General features: G+C 38.1%; 1 protein-coding gene and 1 long non-coding RNA gene across 2 annotated transcripts; both read left to right on the top strand.

Moving 5' to 3' along the window:
* The first annotated feature begins 2,516 nt into the window (after positions 1–2,516).
* On the top strand, positions 2,517–4,421 carry LOC123867876 (zinc finger protein Noc). Its single transcript, XM_045910187.1, has 2 exons — positions 2,517–2,750; positions 2,877–4,421. The coding sequence occupies exons 1-2, from the start codon at positions 2,664–2,666 to the stop codon at positions 4,119–4,121; spliced, it is 1,332 nt and encodes a 443-aa protein (XP_045766143.1). The 5' UTR covers positions 2,517–2,663; the 3' UTR covers positions 4,122–4,421.
* An 8,375-nt stretch (positions 4,422–12,796) lies between these two features.
* Positions 12,797–13,378, top strand: LOC123867881. The gene is made up of 2 exons (XR_006796527.1): positions 12,797–12,830; positions 13,316–13,378. It is a non-coding gene; the product is annotated as an uncharacterized LOC123867881 (long non-coding RNA).
* Positions 13,379–24,997: the final 11,619 nt, after the last annotated feature.

Raw genomic sequence — 24,997 nt, 5'->3', positions numbered from 1 at the left:
ATCTCGACATGTCGCGAACTATACCTACTAGATGTATTACACAACTAATATTCATCGTCGTCATCATCATCATTATCAACCGATGTCCAGACTCCACGGCTGGACATAGGTTTCTTGACAAGACTCCCACACGTTACGATCTTGCATCGCTCAACCTGAGACTTGTTTGATGTCGTCTGTCCATCTAGTGGGGGTCTTCCAACGCTGCGCTTCACGGTGCAAGGTCGCCATTTTAGCAGCTTGGGACCCCAACGTCAATCGGTTTTTCGAACTATGTGCCCTGCCCATTGCCACTTTAGCTTCGCAACCAGTTGAGCTACGTAAGTTATTCTGGTTCTTCTAAGCATCTTCTCATTTCTGATTTGATTACGTAGAGAGACTCCAAGCATAACTCTCTCCATAACCCGTTGCGCTGAATGAATGAACTTTCTTATCCAATAGTTAGCGACCATGTCTTTGGTTCCTTAATATTTACGTCATCATTGGAAACACATTGCAAATAAAAAATCATAAAAATAAAAAACAAGCCTAAAAAATCAACCGAAAGCCTGTACCTGCAAACGCTTTTCCTAACTTTCATTTTATCTTTGCTATGATTTAGTGATCGCTTTCGGCACTTTTTACACAGTTTTTTGCCAAGTTTTTTGCTCAAAACAGATTAAAGGCTGTTTACGCGCGAATAAATTAAACTATCGCCGTAAAATTGGTTCTGTATCCATTCCATAAGCCCATTAGGGTTACTCAAGCAGGAAATTATTGGCCTGTGGTTAATTTTGTTAGAAATCTCGTTTTCATCTCGGTTGTTCGGCTAAGTGGACCCATCCGGATTTCATTTTGTGCCTTTTGTATAATGTAAGAGAATAATAATGATATAATAGGTAGATAGGTATGTTCCTAACTACCAATTATAGGTAATCGTGTTTTTCATAAAATCCTGGCAAAACAATAGTTACCTAGTAAGTAGTAACTAGGTACATAGTTTGAGCTGGGCATTGATCAATCAGTCAGTCAGACAGTTTTTTTATATATTTAGATAATATATAATAGGTATAATAGAAAGAAGGCGTATTAATAAAATTATTATTATTTTTCTCGTTCATCAAATATCTTTGAGTCTATTAGTATTGTTTGCTATCTAGAAACATTCCCACTTCAGTGGAAAAGTAATTATTCGTTTAGGTATAGTCGTACGGGCGGCTAAGAGCTAATTATAGCAATACAATTTTTTAACAATAATGTTCGATGTTTTGAACGGTCATAAGTCCTAATGCGTGCGAGTAAAATTCAACCTAACAACTACTTGTTTAAAGCTAAAATATTATATAAAATTGCAAAATCGTACATAAGTACTTACTTAAAAAGGAAAGGAAGGAATAAGCATTGCGAAAAATTGGCAATATTAAGAGGGCATTTTCATGAGGAACGGCATACGGCGGCGTTTAAATAAAACTATGAGCGTCGCCTAACTAAATTCTCTGTTGGCAAAACATTTCAATTTCGCAGCCAACAAGTGATAACGTTGCAGTCGCACGTATGTCGTGATTTAGTCGCACACTGGCCCCACAACACACAACACACAGCGCGGCGCGTAAGCTCCTAAACAAACACTAAAATGCCCACGTATCTAATTTATAGAAGAACTCCGGGCCCGCAAGGCCCCGTATCGCAATAAACATGTTTTTTGTTTCGCATGTCCGCGCACTGTCAAATATATTACAACCCGTCGGGTTATTTACGACCTCTGTCGTCCGCCCATACGTTATACTTAGTATCTTTGTTTGGACACAATAAGCAATATTTCTAAAGGGCCCGACGTCGCTCGCAGCTGTTGATATGGGTTCCCGAATTGACATATTTAATTTGATCGCGACGCGGCCCGGGGCCCGTTTGAATGAGGCCGTGTTTGACAGGCTTTAGTGTCGGATTAACGTTAACGTTATGGACTTTGTGCTGTCGATGAAGTGAAATATCGGTAGGTACCTAAGTTACGGTACTCCAATCGTAACACAGTGTCGGCTAACACATCAAACGGCTCCGGGGAAACGCCATAGAAAGGATCAATTTTCCCCTTTGAACCGAGCGCATCCCAGAACAAAGGCGACTGTAAAAGAGTAAGTAGTTTCGAATGTGTCAGCGGCAAAGCGCCGGCGAGAGGAGCGTTGTCGAAAGCGTAATAAAAGTGGCGCGGAACAAAAAAGCTACAGAGTGTAGCGGAGCGGGCAGGTAGAGTCAAAGCGCGCCGTCATGGGTGGCGAGCGGCGAGCGGCGAGCCGCCAACGCCATCGCACGTCTCAATCCGCACCCGCTGCCCGCCATGCCGCCTTTCCTTTTTCCCCTACCGCAATGCAGCTATGTGTCGTTTCCGCTTTATTTTTTATGACTGTGTGCTGCAGCGGAGAGATATAGCGCTGCTTCTCTAACGGAGACTTGAGATATCACCGTCCCTGTCGCGCGGGGCGGCGGGGCGGCGGGGCGGGCGGGGGCCGCGGCTCGTCGGGCGCTGGTGGGGTCTCGTCTCTCACAGTCGCCTCGACCGCCGCCACGGACGCACGCATTCTCTCCCGACATTCCGCGCGACCGTGCCACAGAGTAGTTGTGTACGCAGAGCTGACAGTGACTTGACGTGAAGTGTAGTATAAGTGATCGTGAAAGTTTATCTCCAAATGGTGGTGCTTGAAGACGGGGCAATGATGACTACCAACCCTAATCAATATCTCCAGCCAGATTATTTAACACCACTTCCCTCTTCTGTAAGTATTTTAATTTTTAAATTCCTAATTCCTCAATAAATAAAAAAATCTAAAATTCAGCTTTAAAAATTATACGACATTTTTTAATACTAATGTGATATTAATTTAGATTTTTCTTTGTTACAGTTGGACTCCAAGAAAAGTCCGCTCGCGCTTTTAGCGCAAACTTGCAGTCAGATCGGCGCGGACACTTTAGCGTCTAAACCGCTGCTGCCACCGCTCGACAAAAAGAAATCAGTGAACAGTGTTAACAGTGATTCTATCAGTCGTTCGTCACCTAGTGCTAGTAAACCGGATAAACCGCGTTCTTCGCCGGAAAGCAAACATTTAGCTTTCAAACCATACGAAGTTAATGTTGTTACTAAGAAACCTGAAGAAAACCGGCCATCATCGAAAGCAAGTTCCGATAGTTCTGATGATAAAAAATCTGGGAAAAGTACTCCCGGACGAAAATCTACGCCGCCTACTACAGAAAATGGCAAAAGCAGCCCATCCAGTGACCGCAAATCTTCACCGGCTGGATCTTCAGGCACGAGCCCGATAATTCGATCGGGGTTGGAAGTGTTAGGGCATGGAAAAGATCATCTAGGCGCTTTCAAAAATTTACCCGGCCTACCTGGATTCAACCCACTCGTCGGATTGTGTTGTCCTCCTGGAATGGAACAGCATGCGAACCCAGCCTTCCGTCCGCCGTATGCAGGAGCCCCATTGAGCGCCCATCACGCCGCAATGTTAGCAGCAGCCGCCGGGTTCCCAGGATCCACAAACCCTTACCTCGGTTACGCTAGAGTCAAAACACCTGCCGGCGGAGAAACTCTAATTCCAGTTTGCAAAGACCCTTACTGCACTGGTTGCCAATTCTCCGTCAACAATCATCACCTACTCATGAGCAACGGCGCATGCCCCGCCGGCTGCACGCAGTGTGAACATCAAAAGTACAACTTAGCGATGGCCATGGCGCTCTCACAGCAAGGGGCCGGAAGCCTGCCGTACGCGCAAATGAGCCGCCCCTATATTTGTAATTGGATTGTTGGTGAATCCTATTGCGGAAAACGTTTTGGGAACTCTGAGGAGCTTTTGCAACATTTGAGAAGTCACACAACGGACGGATCCACTCCTTCCTCGACGTCTTCACAGCCATCGCTATTAAATCCGCTGAATCCTTTGTTTACGACAGCTGGGCTTCGCGGAGCGTATCCGACGGCACCGTTGAGCCCGCTTTCGGCGAGCCGCTACCATCCTTATTCCAAAGCTCTACCTGCAAGTCTGGGCTCGTCTCCTTATGGTGCCTTCAATCCGGCACTGGGGCCTTTCTACTCGCCTTACGCCATGTACGGCCAGAGGCTCGGAGCAGCTGCAGTGCACCAATAAACTAGTGTAGTGAGGATTAATGACTGACATATGAAATGTTTGTATTGTCCAATTTTCTTCTGTGATATCAATAGACTATATTTTGATGTTGTAAGGCGTCACGCGCCATGACAAATTTAGTGAATAGTGCAATCTTAAATAGGTAAAGATAATATAAGTTGATTTGCCGACGAAAGTTTGTTTAAACGCGGGTGCAGAATGGATATGAAGACTATGTACAGCCAAATGATTTGTGTAAATATTATTCTATGTTAAAAATTCAATGAAAAAGTTTCAAATACAGTATCTTTATGCGAATTATACAGTTTTTAATTTTACTATGTCACTAATGCAATTCAGCACACTTTACGGCACGTAAAATATAAAAAGTTTAAAGTGTAGTTAATAAAAAAGAACAATACAAATACAATAGCAGCCATATAACCAATTGATTCGCGTGAAATTACTTTTGACAAACAGTTTTTTCTACGAAATCAGAATACTAATTATTTATGCCTACTTTTTATCGCTCAGTTGTTCAAAATAATCTTATTCAGAGGCAACGTGATTCATTCATAATAATGGTTTCGACATGATAATAATGTTGAGCACGCATAATAAATACATTAGAAGAGCACGATAAGAATAACATATAATAAATTATACACCATCAACCCGAGACCGCTTTCCAACACTGCGAGGCAATAAGCCGGCTGAATGATTGATTAATGTACTCCTAACACACACATTAGTGCCGTCAATCAACGGGAACGTAGCGTGATAAAACAAGACTGCAATCACGCGAGCACAGGCTTGGCTACCGCCCACCACCGTGAACAGAAACAGGGCTAACAAAACTATTTTTCTTCATTGAATAGCATAAAAAACCGGCCAAGTGCGAGTCAGACTCGCGCACCGAGAGTTCCGTACTCGGGTATTTTTCCGACATTTTGCACGATAAATCAAAAATGTATGAATAAAAATAAATAAAAATCTGTTTTAGAATTTACAGGTACTTAAATCCCCACTTGGTATAGTTATGTTACTTTAAAAATTGAAATACATTTTATTTTTTTTGTGTGATGTAACCACAAATTCGCAGTTTTCGGATTATTTACTTTACTTGTGCTATAAGACCTATCTACCTGCTAAATTTCATGATTCTAGGTCAACGGGAAGTACCCCATAGGTTTTCTTGACAGACACGACGGACGGGCAGACAGACAACAAAGTGATCCTATAAGGGTTCCATTTTTCCTTTTGAGGTACGAAACCCTAAAAAAGATGAAATACACGAGAGGAACTCGCAAGAAACGCTCAACATCATTAATAACAAAGCCGTGAGCTGTCAGCTCGGTTAATGTTGTGTTTTTTTAATAAATGCTATTTTGATTAGGCCCATGTCATGTCGAAAATTCAACTGTCAAAAGCATAATTGGTCGCACGAAAAGACTGAGCGACAGGTGATAGAGTAGCTCGAAATAGAGACCCACTTTATTCTACGCGAGAAAATTTACGATCTAAACTCAACTTCTGACTGATTATGACATATTATCTATTTATCTCTTATTTTATTAATCTAAATTTTATAAAGAAAAAAAATATACTGTACTTTCGATTCATTTAATAATTTCAAAATGTTTGCATTAAAATCTAATTATATTAATCAGGGAATCATACTTTTATTATCACAATAATTATTACAACCTTCAATGAATGAAAAACCGATGCAGATAAAGTAAATAAATAATTCCTATTTATTACAAATGCAAATTAGCATTATCATTCGTTACTTAGGTATATACCTATTTATATTGCAAGTAGGTAGGTAGTTTTTCATGTGCCAACTTATTTATACATCGTTATCTAGTCTATGTAACTGCACCTACTCTACCAGTCCACATTAACCCGGCAATAAATTTTTACACCTTCGATAACGTTAATAATATATTATTTTTAATTAAAGTTATCGTTAATGACATCACCTCGTTATTAACATAATACATTGTAAATAATAATGTAATAATTTATGCTCTGTGGCGCATGTTTTGATTGATACAAGATTTTATTACCGGCTCCATTTTATAGCAATCAATCATAAAAGCAATAAAATTACTTGTTAGCGGTTAGATAACCTGTCCCGACTTTGACACAGTTTGGAATTCATTGTTTCGTAAAGAGTCGCCGCTTTGTAAAGTTGAAGCTACTAACGCCATCTAGTTTGACACGCTCGAACTAAATTCCTATGACCGAGTCCTGACTTCAGGCAAAACTTTAATTCAGATATTATGTATTCTGAGCTATTATTTATTAAGTAGGTATTCTGTGCAAATAGCATTAATATTAAAATCATAGGATGAATAAAATATAATAATTTACGATTTTAACTTGCAAGAAAAAACATAAACACGATATTTAAAAAAAAACCATCAAAATATTAACTTATTTAAAGATTCGCTTTCCAAAACTTCAACAGCAGTGCATAATAAATATCCGGGGGATAAAAAACAACCTTGTATAGGTACCTATATTCTAAACGATGTTTTTACACATCCGACGTGATTAATGGTTGGTACATATCATTAAAAATTCTTAAAAGGGGACGTAGGTATAAATCGTGAGATTGGTAATTGAGATAATAATGTATAATTTATCAGGCTACGAAAGGGTTAAATTTTTTAGTAGGTAGTCGATTTTAGTTTGTTCAGATCTAACTCCTTGTCCATAAACAATTTAAAATAAACCAAATACAATTTTGTAAAACAATATCAACTACTGTACATAAACAAGTGTAAATTAAAAATTTATAACACCCCCGACGATCCAAAGTATCTGAGTTTTCCAAAACATCATTTTCAAATAAATAATTATGTATTTAGGCAACGTCCATCTTGACAGCTTGACATTTGTCTATTGACATAATATTATGAACCTAACGGTTATCTAACCTTCTTTTCTACAAGAAAACTAGAAAAGAGCTGATAACTCTTAAACGGCTGAATCAATTTTTTTAGATTATAGCTAAGGACACTCTCGATCAAGCCACCTTTCAAACAAAAAAAAGTAAATTAAAATCGGTTCATTCGTTTAGGCGCTACGATGCCACAGACAGATACACAGATACACAGATACACAGACACACAGATACACACGTCAAACTTATAACACCCCTCTTTTTGGGTCGGGGGTTAATAAAACCGGCCAAGTGCGAGTCAGACTCGCGCACCGAGGGTTTCATACTCGGGTATTTTTTTTGTCATTTTACACGATAGGTAAATCAAAAATTGTTATGCATAAAAATAAATTACCCCACTTGGTATAGTTACCTTACTTAGAAAATTGAAAATACTGAATAACTAACTAAATTTGTTCATGGACACAATATTTTAAATTTTTCTGTAACGTAACCACAAATTCACGGTTTTCAGATTTTTTCCTTTACTTGTGCTATAAAACCTACCTACCTGCCAAATTCCATGATTCTAGGCCAACGGGAAGTACCCTATAGGTTTTTTGACAGACAGATGAACAGACGAACAGACAGACAGACATCAAAGTGATCCAATAAGGGTTCCGTTTTTCCTTTTGAGGTACGGAACCCTAAAACGACCCCCTGTCACAAGTATCTACAGATTCTCACGGCAGCTTAACATTTGACAGATGAGTTCTAAAAGATTGATGAGATCCGTCATGTAATCCGTGCAACGAAATAACCAATTACGATTAGCATAAACATAAGGTGAGGCAAATTAACATATCACCTGATACATTATGCATGGGGCTCCATAGACCCTTACGGCGAATTAGAGGGTTAATACTTCCCTTCAGCGCTTGTCGGTTTGTAGGATTCCGTATCTGAAAAGTGCCTATTAGCCTCCGTTGTCAGTCCGTTTGTCATTCAGCGGGCTGTATCTCATGAAACGTAATAATATAGGTAGAGAGTTGTTTCACACAATTCTATTGCCACTATAAAACAAATAGATCCGTATATAGATTGTGACTCACACTTGACCGATTTTTTAAGATTATGTGTACTAGGGCTCCGCAATCCACCTGTCTGTCTGTCAGTGGGCTGTATCTCATGAAACGTAATAGGAAGGGAATGTGTATTTCAATTACTGTTATAACAACAATTGTTTAAAAACCATGATGGCGAATTTCAAAATGCTAAAATTTTAAACGACTTTACTATGTAAGTAAACATATACATATTTTACTGTACGATATGGTACGGAACCCTTTGTGTGTGAGTCCGTTTCACACTTGACCGGTTTTTGTTTCTCTTGAATTGTAAATTGATTTCTACCTGGTTCCAGGAACGGGACATAATCCACGCTAATAGTATTATTGAGTAATTATATTTCCAACATACATTTCTGTCTGTTTGTTTGCTTGTTTGTCTGTCTGTAATGAAAGTCAAAGTTTTATGCAGGCGAAGCTGCAGATTAAAGCTAGTTGTGTTATTTGTTTGATATTTTAAATTCAGTCCGCTTTGATCGTATTAGGGACTAGGGGGTCATTTAAAACTTGTATGAGCTCAATGTAACCCGTCAAATGAAGTGTGCGGTCCTTTATGCCGGCGGGTTAACACGACAGGATACTGTGACAATGCCTGATGGAATCAGTGAGTGATGGGGTTTCGTGATAAAGCGTTACACTGTAGAATATTAAAGTCGGCCATTGTCGAGTGACGGTTGTTGGTATACAATGGGCTTATAATAAATTTCCCGTGGAATTGTGTATTGGATTAGCTATAATTCATTATTATTACCTACTAGCCAAGTTACTAGCTGATGCCCGCAACTTCGTCCGCGTGGATTTAGGCTTATCAAAATCCTGTGAGAACTCTTTGATTTTCCGGGATTTTGGACTGCATCATCACTTAACACCAGGTGAGAGTGCAGTCAAGGGCTAGCTTGTATCTGAATTTAAAGAAAAACTAGTTTTACGCAAAGTGATAGTAATCGCCAATCCGCAACTAATAGATAAAGATAGTAACAAATTAACTTGAAGTTAATAAGCGTCTGAGATGGGAAAGATAAGTGATACTGCTATGATTAATAAGATCGCGATAATAGCTTGGTAATTAAAGGGTAGTTCTGATAAGCTTCTTGACGTAGGTGATTCTTCGTGGTCACTTTTTGGCGCCGCACTTCAAGACGCAAGAGTCTTTACCCCAATGTCGTCGACATTCCATCTACACCTTGCCAACGTTTTAAAGGTGCCATACCCTAAAAAAGAAAAAAGAAATCCTTATAGGACCACTTTGTCTGTTTGTCTGTCCGTCCGTCTGTCCATGTGTCGTGTCTGTCAAGAAAAACCTATAAGGTACTTCCCGTTGACTAAGAACACGAAATTTGACAGTAGGGTAGGTCTTATAGCTTAATTAAAGGGAAAAATCCGAAAACTGGGAATTTGTAGTTACATCCCCAAAAAAAAAATTGTAATCACGAAGAAATAAATATACAAAGTCACTTTATATATAGACACATTATATTTATATAGAAGCGCAGTCATTAACTTTCAGTGTTGTATATTTTTTACGATGGTACGGAACCCTGTTCTAGTTCGACTCACACTTGACCGATTTTTTATTAATATAGATTCGGACTTACAAAGACTCAAAAATCGTCATAAGTAATAGTGTAAGAACTACATAAAGCCATAGCTAAAAGCTAGTTACAAAATATGTACTTAATTTTTTAGTTATATATGATAATAATATTGTGACTATGTGTCGCTCCAATTATAAGTAACTCAAGTATACGAAATTATACACTATAACAATGGATCGTCGCTAATAACCGTGAATTAATGTGATAGAGAGAGAGAGAGCCAGTGCGTGCCATACCTTCGTCATTTTATAAAAGCTGAAAGTTTCTCTGCGTATTGTCCCCAACACCAGGAGGAATGATCGGCGGCTATGAAGATTCGATCATGGTGGCTTAGTGAGATTACGGGTGGTAAAGATGTAAAACTTTTTCGTCGAGGTATTTTTTTTTTTAAATATTCTCTTCAGAATAGTATTAGAAATAGATATTATTCTTTAACAAGCCGATGCCCGCGACTTCGCCCGCGTAGATTTAGGTTTTTCGAAATCCCGTGGGAACTCTTTGATTTTCCGGGATAAAAAGTAGCCCATGTGCTAATCCAGGATATTATCTATCTCCATTCCAAATTTCAGCCAAATCCGCTTAGTAGTTTTTGCGTGAAGGAGTAATAAACATACACACACATACACACAAACTTTCGCCTTTATAACATTTATTCTTTAATGTAAGATTTTTACATTTTTATTACCTGTTCATAGTTCAAACTTCATAGTCCCTGACCGTTCCTCCCTGTGTTGGATACAATACGCAGAGAAACTTACAGCTTTAATAAAATAACGAAGGTCTAGGACGCACTGGCTCTCGGTCCATGAATTAACACGAAAGAAATAAGGTGAAACTTAATGACATGTGACAATTGCCACGGCATCGATAGGGGACAAATTACAAGGCTCAGGGGGTGGTACAAGTCATAAGAGAATCAATCAATTGGCTTTACTTGATAGAAACAATTTATAAGGTCTATTAGTAAGGTCGCCGGCTTATCGGCTTTTATAAGTAATTTCGGAGAGTGTGCACAGGAACTTTTCGATCTTGTCCCCCCTTCACCATTTTACCACCGAACCGCAAGATGTCGGGCGAGTTTCCATCCTTATGTCGTCGACATTCCAACTACACGCGTCTTGCGTCATCATTCCTCATACGCATGGCTAAGGTTTGGAATACTCTTCCGCGAACTGTGTTTAAAACCAGAGTGAATAGGCATATTCAAGGTAAACGCGTCCCATCTTAGGCCACATCATCACTTTCCATCAGGTGTGATTGTGGTAAAGCGTTTGCCTGTAATGAATTAAAAAAAACTGAAGATTATTCTAAGGAAAAGAGTTTTGCGTTCTAAACAGTTAAATATCTCTTGCTTTAATGGTGAAGGAAAACTCATGAGGAAACTGGCATGCCTAAAAGTTCTCCATAATGTTTTCTAAGGGTGTTATCATCATCATCGTCACTTCAACGGCAACGACCATCATCCACCACTGGCCAAGTGCGGATTGGCAGACTTCTCACACCTTTGAGAACATTATGGAGAACTCTCAGGTATGCAGCTTTCTGAGTTAACACAACATTAGCTGCAATTTTGCCAGAAAAATAGGTCCATGGTAAAGATTTTTGTCTCAGTAAATTCTATTTATTTGCAAAACCACATTAGGTTACAGTAACGCAATTGTTTACAATAATATGGCCATTGAAAAACTGAGAATTTGAATCGGGTCTTTTTGTTTTTAATTTTCGAAAAAATACGTATTTTTTGATTCGCACGTTTCTTTAGAGTTGTACCATCGACACAAACAATAAAAGTTAAATTACTTGCGACTTCTGACATATGTCTGAAGGTAAATGCAATTATAAAGTGTTTAATATAATTTACAACTGTACTTTAATTATTTTGACAAATCCAATCGTTACAAAGACTTATAAAGTTATTGTTACTATTTGATTTATTATTTTGTTAATTGTTCGTTCCTTGACATGTTGTTTCCTTGAATTCAATAAAAACCGGCCAAGTGCGAGTCGGATTTGCACATGAGGGTTTCCGTACCATCGTACAAAATTAAAATACTTTTATTTTATTTACTTACTAATTTTTGACAGTTTTGAAATTTTTGCTGAACCTTACGTTATTCGCACACGAAAACAGTGTGCGGACGGGCCGGCGTACCGGTAGAAGTAATTGCTTATTAAATCAGTTCATAACAGGCATACTCCAGTATGGAGTATGCCTGTTATGTTAGAATAAATAGTAGATACATACCTGACACTTAATCTAATTTTACTCGAACAATATAATGGCATGGGAAATAAGTAAATTAAAACAACTTCAGTAAGAAACACAATCTTAACATAACAAAATGTAAGTAATCATACGCTGACAAAGTTTTGATATAATAAAAAGCAATTATGCCTATTCAATTTGCAAACAAAGGTGATTATTACGTGGTGCATTGTGTTTCTTGTACATGTACACCTAATGACGCTGCCACACTTGTGCAAAATGGGCAAACAAAGAGATATAATAGAAAATAAATTTGAAGAGCTGAATTCTGAAACGTTTACCAAAACCCAGCCAAGATATCCGAAAGTAAAGACATCTATTTATCTGAGAGTTTTTCATAAAACTCAGCCAAGTGTGTGAAGTTTGCCAATCTGCAATTGGCCAATGTGATTTTCACATTCTAAGAGAAAAGTAGTTCAGTAGTGGTGATGAATAGAGATGATGATGATGATGAAAGTAAGAAACTACAAGCTTAATTTGCTGTAATCCGCTGAAACAGATAAATCAGTATGGCGCGCAGCGATACGTACCGTCCGCTGTTTCCACTACTAAGGAAGCAGGAAAAGCAAACAATACACACCACCAACAATCATCTCCTAGAGCACACTTAACCTCATCTTCTAGAACACGCTCAATCTAAGAGTACGTTTGATTCCGATTTCCGACACCGAAGCATCCTCAAGCGATGTAGACTCCACAATGCAAAATCACAGTGATAATTACTTTGCGATTCACTTTTCACAAACTATTTCTTACATGATAATCACTGTGATGACTGTGCTGTGATGATAATCATAGACCACTTGATAATCCATCTAATATTATAAATGCGAAAGTGTCTGTCTGTCTGTCTGCTACCTTTTCACGGTCCAACAGTTAAACCAATTTTGATGAAATTTGGTACAGAGGTAGCTTGCTTGGTTAGCAACTTTTTATCCTGGAAAATCAAAGAGTTCCCACAGGATTTAAAAAAAACTAAATCCACGCAGACAAAGTCGCGGGCATCATCTAGTATAGTAGATAATTCATGGAAAATTTTCGATTACTTGTGTAATGAATAAAATTAATTTAAGCTTGCTTAACACAGAGAAATGACCTACAATATTGGCAATTAATATTTACATTGGTACCGACAATTTTATTTTTAACGCTTAAATTCAGCCATGTTAACTTTCATCAATTCTTTTGAGTTGACATGTGACAACTTAGGCTGTTCTTATCTACGTTTTTGTCGGTACATTCTATATTTAAAAACAATTCTAGGCCACGTAAATTATGTCTTGAGGCAATTTTGTTATCGTAACACTATATCCAAATTATCATAAATGCGAAAGTGTTTGCTTGCTCGTTTGTCCTTCAATCATGCCGTAACAGGGCAACGGATTGCCGTGATTTTTTGTATGGAAGTATGAGTGACATAAGCTACTTTTTATCCCGGATAATGAAAGAGATTTTTCTTGTTCGAATTCGACTAAATTCTATATATTTGACTTTTATACGTGGCATAATATTATTGTAAATCGAATCTTTGAAAAGAACAACCGTCGAATTTCTTGCTGATTCTTCTCCGTAGGAAATGTCTTATCGTCAATCATTTTCGATTCAAAAGTACTTGTGAAAATTCATTTGAATAAAAGTTATCTATCTTAGGCAGAAATCTATAGACTTAAGTTTCAATTAAAATGAGACAGATTTATGCCAGCTGTATTAATTACACTGTCTCGTTTTAACAGTGTTTTAAGTCTGAACAAGTCAAAGAGCGTTCTGTATCTTAGCCTTACTGAGCTGCCTTGTACGCCGAGTGTGGGAGTAGCATAAATCCGCCAGTCTGCTAGTGTGCCGTGACATTTGCTATCAACCAATTATAATTTTAATGCTATTTTAATGCCACATTGTTTCTTTGCATCTATTTCGCCACAATTGTTGTGTGGATCGCTGAAGGTGAAACAAAGAACATTCAAAATGATTTATTTACTTGAATGCCTGCTATTGTATTAATGATTTAAATAATAAATGAGTGTTGTTGATCATTTTATCTAGTATAGCCTAGTGGTTAACTCGTTGGCTTCCAATCGGGGTTCGACTCTGGGCACGCACTGAAAGATTGTTGTACATTTTTGTAGCTATGATTTAAAGACCTTTTATAGAACTTCCAATGCCTTACTTCCTTGATACAGAACTTGGCTCTTTCACATTTCTTTTGACGGGATCATTATTAAAGAAATGGATGAGAGTTCAGCTATTAGAGCATTTCTCTTCAATCGTTCCTTTATGATTGAGGATCATGATTATCCATTATTATGTCGAGTTAATTAATGTTTTTACCGGCTCTTGTCTTTGGCTATAAATTAATATTAACAGTGCATCGTAAAAGTTAAGCGCCATTTTTAACCACCGACCCAAAAAGAGGGGTGTTATAGTTTGACGTATGTATCTATCTGTGTATATGTATATCTGTGAATCTGTCTGTGGCATTGTAGCTCCTAAACTAATGAACCGATTTTAATTTAGTTTTTTTTATTTGAAAGGTGGCTTGATCGAGAGTGTTCTTAGCTATAATCCAACAAAATCGGTTCAGCCGTTTGAAAGTTATCAGCTCTTTTCTAGTTACTGTAACCGTCACTTGTTATAAATTTTTAATTTATTACACTTGTCTTTAAGATGGTCTGACCGCCGGGTTGAAGATCTTTTAGAGCAGCATTGAAGTCAGAGAATACCACACGAATAAAGTCGTATCAGTACGCAGTAGCTACTCTGTATTGAGGTTGATGCTGCAATACTTCATTACCCAAGCATCAAAGTTCCTAAATTACAGTAATAAAACCGTAATTTTCTTTCTAAAATAATTTAATCGCCTCGGCAAAACACAAGTAGGTACTATTACCCAGTTTTTCGACATTCTCAAACATTTGTATTAACGTCAACCTTCAAAAGAACGAATTCAATGGCTGCAATTTCCACGTCTCGCATTTCACGTGACAAAGATTAATGCAGCAATAGAGGCAGCACAATTTGAACTGTAGCTCCCAACCTCACAGGATACAATATTTTACGTTGACAGACATTACAGCGCTTATACGAGCATTTATTCTTTGTGTCCCGTATTTTATTCGCTTTATGACGGTCTCTGACAAATGTTACACTGTGGCTAACACAACATAACTGACAGAATTTTGAGCTTTATTTTCAGCTGTCCAGAGTTGCTATACAAATTTTTGGGTTGCAATATATCTTTGTTCGGGTATAATAGTCGTGAATGCCGGTTGTATGTTTGTTAGTATTTTATTTCTGAGCGTTCCCGCGTCATAAAATAATGGCGTAATGCAGTGTCGTAAATCAATTTTCTTTTTGAACGATGACTGTTATAATGAAAGTCGGTAGTCCGATTAGAGTGTTTTTGTGTAGTTTTTGTAGCGTGATACTACTACCCGTGTTGGTTTTGGAACTAGAGTTTGATTGTTATTGTTACAATAATTTATTGGCTTCGGTTTTTTGTAATTGTGTTTTGTATTTATTTTGATCGTAACAACATTAGCTGTTGGTTGTTTATTACTTAATTTTGCTTCAAGACTTTTTTGTGCATGAGTTTTTGTTAAAATTCGTGTTTTTAGTAGCATCTATCTCGCTTTTGATGAATTTTGATGTAATAGATTGGATAATAGGTTTTTTTACTACCTATTTTTATACAATTGGTTAAAGACGTTGTAGTAAATGTTTCGTCTACAAATCGAACTTAAATAACAATGACTGTGGTGAATTCAATTCATTTTTGATGAATTTAGATGTGATAATAGGTTCTTTTTTATCCCCTACTTTTGCACAATTGATTAAAATAATTGTAGCAAACGTTTTGTCTACAAATCAAACGAAAATAACAATGACTGCAGTGATTTCAATTCATTGATCACAGGCTACAAAATTCAAAGTGTAAGTGACAAAGAAAAAAATACAAGAAAAGCAACTCTCCATGCAGAAGGAGAATAAATGATGAAACAACATCAGAACGATGACAGAGAACTGTAGACAGCGGGTAACAGCTCAAACACAAGCAAAGAGCAAACCATGGTACAGGCTGTCGGTGTCTCATTACGTATTAACGCCTCAGGGTCGCGGGAATTGAAAACCGGCTTTGCCCTCATGGTGTGAACCCTGAGAGATTCATCTAAATCATAGAGCGGGTAGAAACATTTTCATAGCAAATGCTCAGTTTGATTATCATTCACCTTCCCTCAACCTTTGGATAGAAGCCGGCGTTACTTTGCGGAATTCTATGATGTATAAGTAACTACAAACGACAAATTTGTATATTATGGTTGTTTGTATGGTATCCTGTTATTTTCTATTACTGTCAGTGCTTCCACTTTTAGGCATTTTGTATTACTTTGGGGAGAAACTTCCAATAAGAATAAGGTACGGCTTAGGGAGTTTATTATGCTGACAGGGATTTATTATAAGGTTTAAAGTTAAAATCGATCTTCAGCTGACAACACTGCTTTCCATTCAAATAAGTATTGTAGTGAAAGATCGTTTATTAATGGTAGATGTAGTATTTATTGCACTAATTTTACAGTTTTTAGGTATAGAAAAAAAACCCACACCTCGTCTATAATGACAACTGTCAGAATTCTACGGAATCAAAATTCAGACTATAGCTTGGAAATGAATCAAATAGCGTTTAGAATTTCTTTGTCCTATCTGTTTCGACACGTTTCATTAATCATCATGTGGAGCGCAATAAAGCAACCGTTCGTGATATTCGCATTCTTTTTGTCGACAGTTTAAACTTTGCCGCTATTGTTCCGCCCCGCGCGGGGTTAGATTTTATCTCAACTCCTTTTCACCACAATTCTTTTATAGGATTTGATGAGATAATGGCCACGATTTTGTTCAATACAACCTTTAACTGAACTAAACTTTATTGAGATATAGATAACTAAAACTAACGTCTACTCTAAGTTATCAATGTTTTGCGAAATAGCGAAAAACAGTTATTTTTAACTGAAAATTTTGTTGTGTGCATCATGCACGCTGCATCACAATGAGTGATTACGTTCTCTTAGAATCAGAATAGCTTATGTCATAGTCGGCTACATTAGCCAAGTGCGGATTAGCAGACTTCACAAATCTTTGGCAATATTATGGGAAACTTCCAGGCATGCAGGTTTCCTCACGATGTTTCCTTCACTGAAAGCAACTGATATTTAATTGCTTAACACATTACCCCGAAAAGTAAAAAAAAACTCCAGATAGCAAATCTCTAGAATAAGAAGTTCTTTCAAGATGTACCTAAAGTCGATTAAAATTATCAACGCAAGCATGAACATATTTATATCATATTATAGCATAGTGTGCTTATTGCTTAGTATGAGATTAAACATCTCATTAACGTTGATAGAATTCGACCGTCGAAACACAATACCTTCAGAGAGAAATGGACCTAAATTTTCTTAGATTTAAAGTCAAAAATTCGTTCTCACCAATTTTAATTTAGCAATGTTTCCGCTTGGAGCGCTGGATTTAGATGTATGGATAAACTTGAACTTTTAAACAACTCAATTAAGGTCTATCTGTTTCGTTGCTAGAATTCTATCAACGTTTGTGAAATGTAAAATCTCATACTAAGCACACTAGTCTGTTCATAAATCTTCATTGCTTTCCGATGACACGCCGCGACACGTCTCGCTACCGTGCTTCTAAAACCCACTTATTTAATTAACGTCCTATCTCAAGAACATCACTCATATCAATTTTAAACTCTATGCTAACAATCCTAAGGTGGAGATTTCATAGCCTATTCTATGATACTTTGTCGCACTCCATGATTTCTATAATTTCTCAAACAGGATGATGTTCATGCAATTTGGAATCTAATCTACTGGGGATAACGTTGGATTTAAATTCAGCAACAGAATGTGGAACTTTGTTCTTTTCGTTAGATTTATAAGGGTGTAAATCGAGAAGGTTATTAGAAACGGGGGTTGTTTTGAACTGAATTGGATCTAAAATGGTTGAGTTTAGGTTTAAATTGGAACGGTATGGTGAAACGAGTACAGCAACAACATTATCCCCGTGACAAGTAACGTCGGGCTGTCGATCAATATAATGTATGTGCCGCACTGTCAGCTGTCTTAATGCATGAATGATTCACTTCGTGATAAATTTTAGCTTATGATTACCTTTCAGACATGCGTCAATACGTCTGTTTACGTAATTACAGGCTGTATGTTTAAAGGCTTTCAGACTGTTTTATGATGAAACGGTGAACGGAAGCGGGAGCGTTCATTATTTTGACGTGTACACGTCGGGTCCAAGTATTTCGTGAACGAGTATGATTTATGGTCCAAACGTCCGTGGGCGTGATAAATCGAATTTATGTTACAGCTTTAGATATTAAATGTGATCGTTAATAAGCGAATGTAGACATTCATTTTGTCATACACCTCGTTAGCGCGCTCGACGTTTGCAGAAGTCTCTTTTGTATGGGGTATTAATTGCATTATGTCATCCAATTTATTTTATTTATGTGCTTGCCGCAACATATTGCTACCATTATTTGAGACTTTCAAGAGTCTACAATCAGCGCTTTTCAAGTGCGTTCGATTATTGTGTATTATAATTATTATATTATATTGTAAAATTTTAATATACTCGTACATATAACGTTATTTTTTGATTATGTAACGTTACACTTACCTTCTCTAACTCCAAGTTTATTTTCAAACCATGCCCTTTTAATAGTTTGCCTACGTAACGTATAGTATTCCTATTTAAGTTGTAAGTGCTTACTATTGATAATGTGGCTAATTCTGTTGAAAACAATCTCACCAAACTGACAGATCTAGTGCTATCTTTTTCCTCCGACACCATTATGAAAGTGATAGCAATATATTTCGATTTGCCATTTTAGATAAAAGGAGATTGGAGAAGGAGGATATATACTTATACAGACTACCGTATTCTCAATTCAACTGTAACACTAAAAATAATTATTTGAAAACACCCCAAGAACAGCCCTATCATAATTTCATATTTAATAGGCGATCTTGTCTCGTTAATAACTCAAATGAAGCATGAATTTTTAATAAAGATAATCGAGGTTCATCCGCCATGTATCAGTTTTAATTACCGAAGCTTGGCGGAGATGATATTAGTGATGCCATGGTATTGATATTAATATTTTTATCGTATTGAAAATTGAAAATGTTACAATAAACAACTGTTATTGTACAAATCATATCCGCGTGGAATAGTGAATAGCCAAGAATACTGGCTTCATTTCCAGCCAACAGCCAGGCTGATCCTTTGCGTAAAAAATCAACCCTCCTGTCACCAGATTACCGTAATTTGTTAAAATTATTGGGACATGTTTTACTCAAGTTTTATGCATGACGGATTGGACATGGTAAATACGCGTTTAGGGTAAGAAGTTATTTGTTTTCTTCTTAACTCTATGGCACCAGAAAAAAATATGGAATGTACCGAGGTACATAACCGAACTTAATACCTAGAAGTATTCTCCTCCATTTAACCTTTGGTACCTAATGGGGATAGAAAAATATTATTTATTTATTTAGGCAGGGGTCTCCTCTTAGAATGAGAAGGGTGTAGACCATACTGACACGCTGATCAAGTGTAGATTGGCAGATTTCACACACCTTTGAGATCATTATAGATAACTCTCAGGCATGCAGGTTACCTCACGATATTTTTCTTCACCGTTAAAGAAAGTGATATTTGATTGCTTAACAGTTGAAATGCACATAGCTCCGAAAAGGTGCCACCGTGCTTTCTCGACCCAACGCGACCTCCCAAATAGCAGGCTAGGCTATTTAACCACTAGGCTATCAAGTCATTATTGAGTAATTCAAAATATCTGAACCAATGGAAGAGACATATTTAGATGTAGCACAAGAGACACTATATCTAATAAGTTATTCTACTTACATGAAATAAAGAAATTTTGATTTCATCGAGTATCGATAACACTGCCTACTGCCAGGCCTATAGACTAGATCTGATTTAATTCCCGACGACATGACAGATCATGCTCCGCTCTCAACAGACGAATGCGCGGGATTATGTGCCTTCGTATTATTTCGTTACCCATAATATTTTCTATCATCTACTCAATGAAAATATTATAAGGATATTTTATAGAATTTTCTTGCAGCGCAAGAACGTCGCGTGTGGAGTTCCCTACAAGAGACCTCATATTATGTCCAGCCGTGGACGTCTATCGGTTGATCATGATAATGATGATGATGATATTTAAATGGAAGTCATGATAGCCTGGTGGATAAGACCTCCAGCTCTTATACGGGAGTTCGGGGGTTCAATACCGGGCACGCATCTCTAATTTTTGAAGTTTTTTTTGAATTGTACCATAAAGTTGTAACAATAAAGAGAAAAAGAGAGAAAAAGTGGACAGGGAAGCACTTATAAGAGATCTGTACCACTGACCCTTGGCAGTGCGAGAGGTGCAGAGAGATGCAGTTATGTCTTTTGCAAAAAATTAAATATCACTTGTTTTAATGGTGAAGGAAAACATCGTAAACGTGTATGCCTGAGATTTCTCCGTAATGCACTCCAAGGAGTGCGAAATCTGCCAACGTGTTAGACTATGGCTAAACCCATCTCAGTCCAAGAGAAGGCCCGTGGTCAGTAGTGAGCCGGCGATGGGTTGATCATGATAATTTAAATGGGAGAGTAAGAAAAGCAGTGCATTCCTTCCAATCATGCGATAGCATCAGCTGACGCCGTCAATGGGGTTTGTTTACAGAATCAGAATCAGGCATCAACGAGAGTATTCGTGTCCGTGCAAAGGAGCCGGTAGCCGTATCGCTGACTTTGATGCATGCCTCGGCGCTTGATGGACGTGCGCGGAGGAGTAAGGCTGCGTGTACAATGAAATGTTATAAAATTCTAAAACATTTATTTCAGGTAGGTATTGCCTGCCTGGACATCCACTGTTGGACATAGACCTTCCATTAAGGAAGGCTCTAATGAGCGCCACCACACCCTTCCTCATCCAGCCACTTCCCGCTAGCCGTTTTATATCTTCGGTCCATCGTGCTGGAGGGTTACACTATGCTTGCTCATACGCGGTCTCCACTCACTAGAGTTTTCTGGCTCCAACGGCCATTTACGATATTCATGGCCTGCCCATTGCCACTTCAGCTTGCTAATAATTTGGGCTATGTCAGTAACCTTGGTTCTCCTGCCGATCTTATCTATCCATATCTCTCCATAGCTCGTTGAGCAACTTTGAACTTGCGGACAAGGCCGTTTGTCAGTGTCCACGTTTCAGCACTATAGGTGAGGACGACGAATGTCTTGAAAACTGATAATATTTTTTATTGTTATCCTTTACAATAATTGAATTCCATTCCAAACGTATCCTTACCTAACCCGTCTGCGTTCTGTCGGCGCGTCAGTACCAAACTAGTTTTATATCTGAAAATGGCAGTAGCATTTTATGTTTCAAACTTCAAGATGATAGGATAAAGCTGTCAGTGATGAACGAGCGGGTTCGTTTATTGCCTCCATCGCTCCGCTATTAATATTTGAAATAAAATGAGAGCAAAGCTCTTGTTATGTTATACGTTCCTAGTAGTACTTTTCAAATGTATTCTATGGAGCCAGACATATTTTGTATGATTTATGTGCTTTCGTCAACTAGTACGAGACAGGTTGAGCTCGACTTGTCGCGAAACTTGTACTTTTCAGCCCGAAAAATCAACGAGTTCCCATGGGAGTTTTGAATACCTATATGATATATCCACGGGGACGAAGTCGCGGGCATCGGCTAGTATAGATTTTATTTCATCACGTTCTCAGCAAGAAAAATATGATGTTTCAAATAAACAGCGTACCTATAACAATAAATACATCACCATTAAAGTCGTCCAACACTTAATCTGTTACACGATATCAGTCCCAGTTTCCTTGGTGGTCTAATTTGAGATAGAGCGTGTTTCAGTTGACGCGTTCGGATCTCACTAACTCTATATCGCGCAAAAATCTCTCACAGGTGAGCATTTTTTTTTTTCAACATCTTTATTGCTTAATACTATGACAGAGAATAAAATATAGCATAAACTTAAAAACAAAGGGCGATCACCATAGTGATCTCTTCCATCCAACCCATACTTAAGAACTTATAGAACAATGATAGAACATTGTTTTTTTTTTATTCCGATACAAGTTACCCCTTGACTGCGACCTCACCTGATGGAAAGTGATGATGCCGTCTAAGGTGGAAGCGGGCTAACTTGGAAAGGTAATGACAGTTTCATTAAACCCATTAGTTATTGGTTTAATGAAACCGATATGGGTTATGGCCCATAACCCATATCGGTTTCTACAAAGTATAATACCGGAACACTTAATCGCTTGGCGGCAATTCTTTAGCGGTAGTAACTAGTTACGGTCTTGATATTTCTGGAAATTATGAATCCCAAACTGCCCCTACCAGGAACCGAACCTGAGACCTCCTTTTTATAAGACTACAATGCTCGTCACTGCGCCAGGGAGGGCGTCAATGCCACGTTCGGATCTCACAAACTCGATATCGGGGTACAGAATCTCTCGCAGGTGAACAGCGATTTAAGTCTCTCGTTAATCTTATTAGGAAGATAAATGTACGAGCGCGGAGGTTAAGACATCGCACAAATCAACGCCGCACAACAAATGTACCGATCGCGGAACAAACGACGCCTATATAAAATACTATCCCAATTATTTGGGGACAATTCATTAGAGACCCCTGTACGCTCTCCGATTGCGGCGATTCGTCACACCAACGACAGATGGGTAGGTATCCACTATCCGTACGAAGTGCCAGAAAGAAATGGGCACACTAAATCAAGTGATGGCCGACAATCCAGCGCAGTCGCCGCTCGTACATCAAGTGTAATGCCTCGGATACCGCGGCCAGATAATCGAATGTGAGCATCCACTCGTTACGCTGGAAATAAGATGAGGTTTGCGGTATTGACTCATTAACAACGACGTATATCGCTGCTGCTTTTACACTATTATCACCTATAACTGTTTCTTCAATGTACACTTCTCTATCACTAACCATGTCTGTTATTAATTTTATGTTATGGTTTGAATCGGTTGTGTTATGAGGTTGTAAGGGTGATATTTCTGTGTTTAAAAGCCTCAGTTGTCGTCAGTAGCGACCGCTGATAGATCTGTAAAGTTTGCCGCGGACAGGAATATATCGAGTGGTTGCCTCCGTGCGGCTTTATTTATACATAACATCTGTTTGAAGTAGAATCTACCGGCGCGCGGACGGGGAGCGCATTACGGGAGATTTATTCCTCGTCTTAATTGTGAATCGATGGGTTAATGAAGATAAAACCCGCGGCCGTGTTGTAAATTAGCTCGCGTGTCGACTCGTAGCTCCGATAAAGGCCTTCTTTATTGCTCTGTTTGTTTTCTCGGACCGTACTTCAAAGGGAGCTGAGATAAAGTTTACTTTTATGCGAATATATTTATTGCCTCGCTTTAAAATGCGAGTTCCCTTTTAAGTAGACTTTAACTGACTCATAAGATACTATGTACGAGAATGAAGCAGAATTAACAGACGCGATACCTAATAATGTTTTTTAAATATTTTATTAGCTAAGCCTATTTCAAGTCCAGGAAACATCTCATCTCAGAGTGAGAAGGGTTAAGGTCATAGTCTACCACGCTGTCCAACAGACTACACATACCTTTAAAAACAAAATATGGAAAACTCTACAGCATGGAAATTCCCTCAAAATGTTTTTCTTCACACTTAATAAGTGATATTTAACTGCTTTAAGGGTTGAGATAAAGATGATAATTATAGCCAGTGAGTTTTATTAAAAAAAAAAAAAAAACTTTTTATGCTCAACTTTAATTATTTTCTTTTTCTATAGTATTCTCAAGTTTTGGACTGCAAATACGTACATTTGTCTGAATCAAAGTTAATTAATGTTGCGTTCTCGGTTGTAATAATTAGCCGGCAAGCTTATAAATCAGCTGCAACCTCTATCGTCTGTAACAATAGCCGCAAAGTAAGATAAATCGACAGGACAGCTCTCATACAGCTCGATATTGACGGGAGCAACGGTCTCTAGAGGAACGTTCACAGCATGCGACATCGCACGGACATTTGCCACAGCCTAATTTTTTGTCAGTCTAAAGTCTAGACTTGCTTATCTTTCTATTAGATTATGTTAAAGGATGTCGTTAGTCTGTGGCATGTTCAAGTTATGGAGCAACTATATAGGGGCACGAAACAGCCCCACGCGGTCACACACTCGCATCTAATGGCCGTGATTCGACAAGTACAAATGGCCTCCGTGACAAATGGCCTGTGGACGACCCCCTGTCACCCGACGCGACGTAAGTTCAAACACTACTCAAGCCAATATCGTACTTATTGTACACACTCTTCAATATTCCATTCCCCGCTAACAGTTTTGAGCTGAGCACAAAAAGCGAATTCATTGTAATGTAAATGGGTATGTTAATCTTTATAATTGATGATACTTTCTGTAACGACTCTGAATAGAAACAAACAATTACAGATTGTTTATGCGATCACGCTGAATTAGGATCAGTAAAGTTGATAATCGCTTGGCGTATAAATGATAAGTGATTGTGCCATACGTAGATTGCTTTCTCAGTTCCCTGTACGATAGCGATCAAAGGTTTCATCCAGTGCGGAAATGGGGGAAACGCTCTTACTGTATAAGGCGGAAACAAGGTATGTTTTCAGAGTGGTGTTTCCCTCTTTAAACGCGCTGAGTCCGGTAACACAACGACCTTTGAGTTGTCAGGCGATAGTGATTTACGAGCTCATATCATCAATTTACCACTTCGAGGTTAGGCCATAATACTTCTTGATAAATGATCGTACGATGCTCATCTGTGGTCCAAGTTATTGCCTGAAATATGAGCTTCCGAATAAGAATAAACGTAGACTGACAGTTTGCCTAATCCCAAAATAAAAGTAGCTGAGCATGCTATGGAGCAAG

This window comes from Maniola jurtina, chromosome 8, assembly GCF_905333055.1.
Source record: "Maniola jurtina chromosome 8, ilManJurt1.1, whole genome shotgun sequence".
In the NCBI taxonomy this organism is placed as follows: domain Eukaryota; kingdom Metazoa; phylum Arthropoda; class Insecta; order Lepidoptera; family Nymphalidae; genus Maniola; species Maniola jurtina.
The sequence above is the reverse complement of the archived record's forward strand: the minus strand, read 5'-3'. Positions and strand labels throughout refer to the sequence as shown.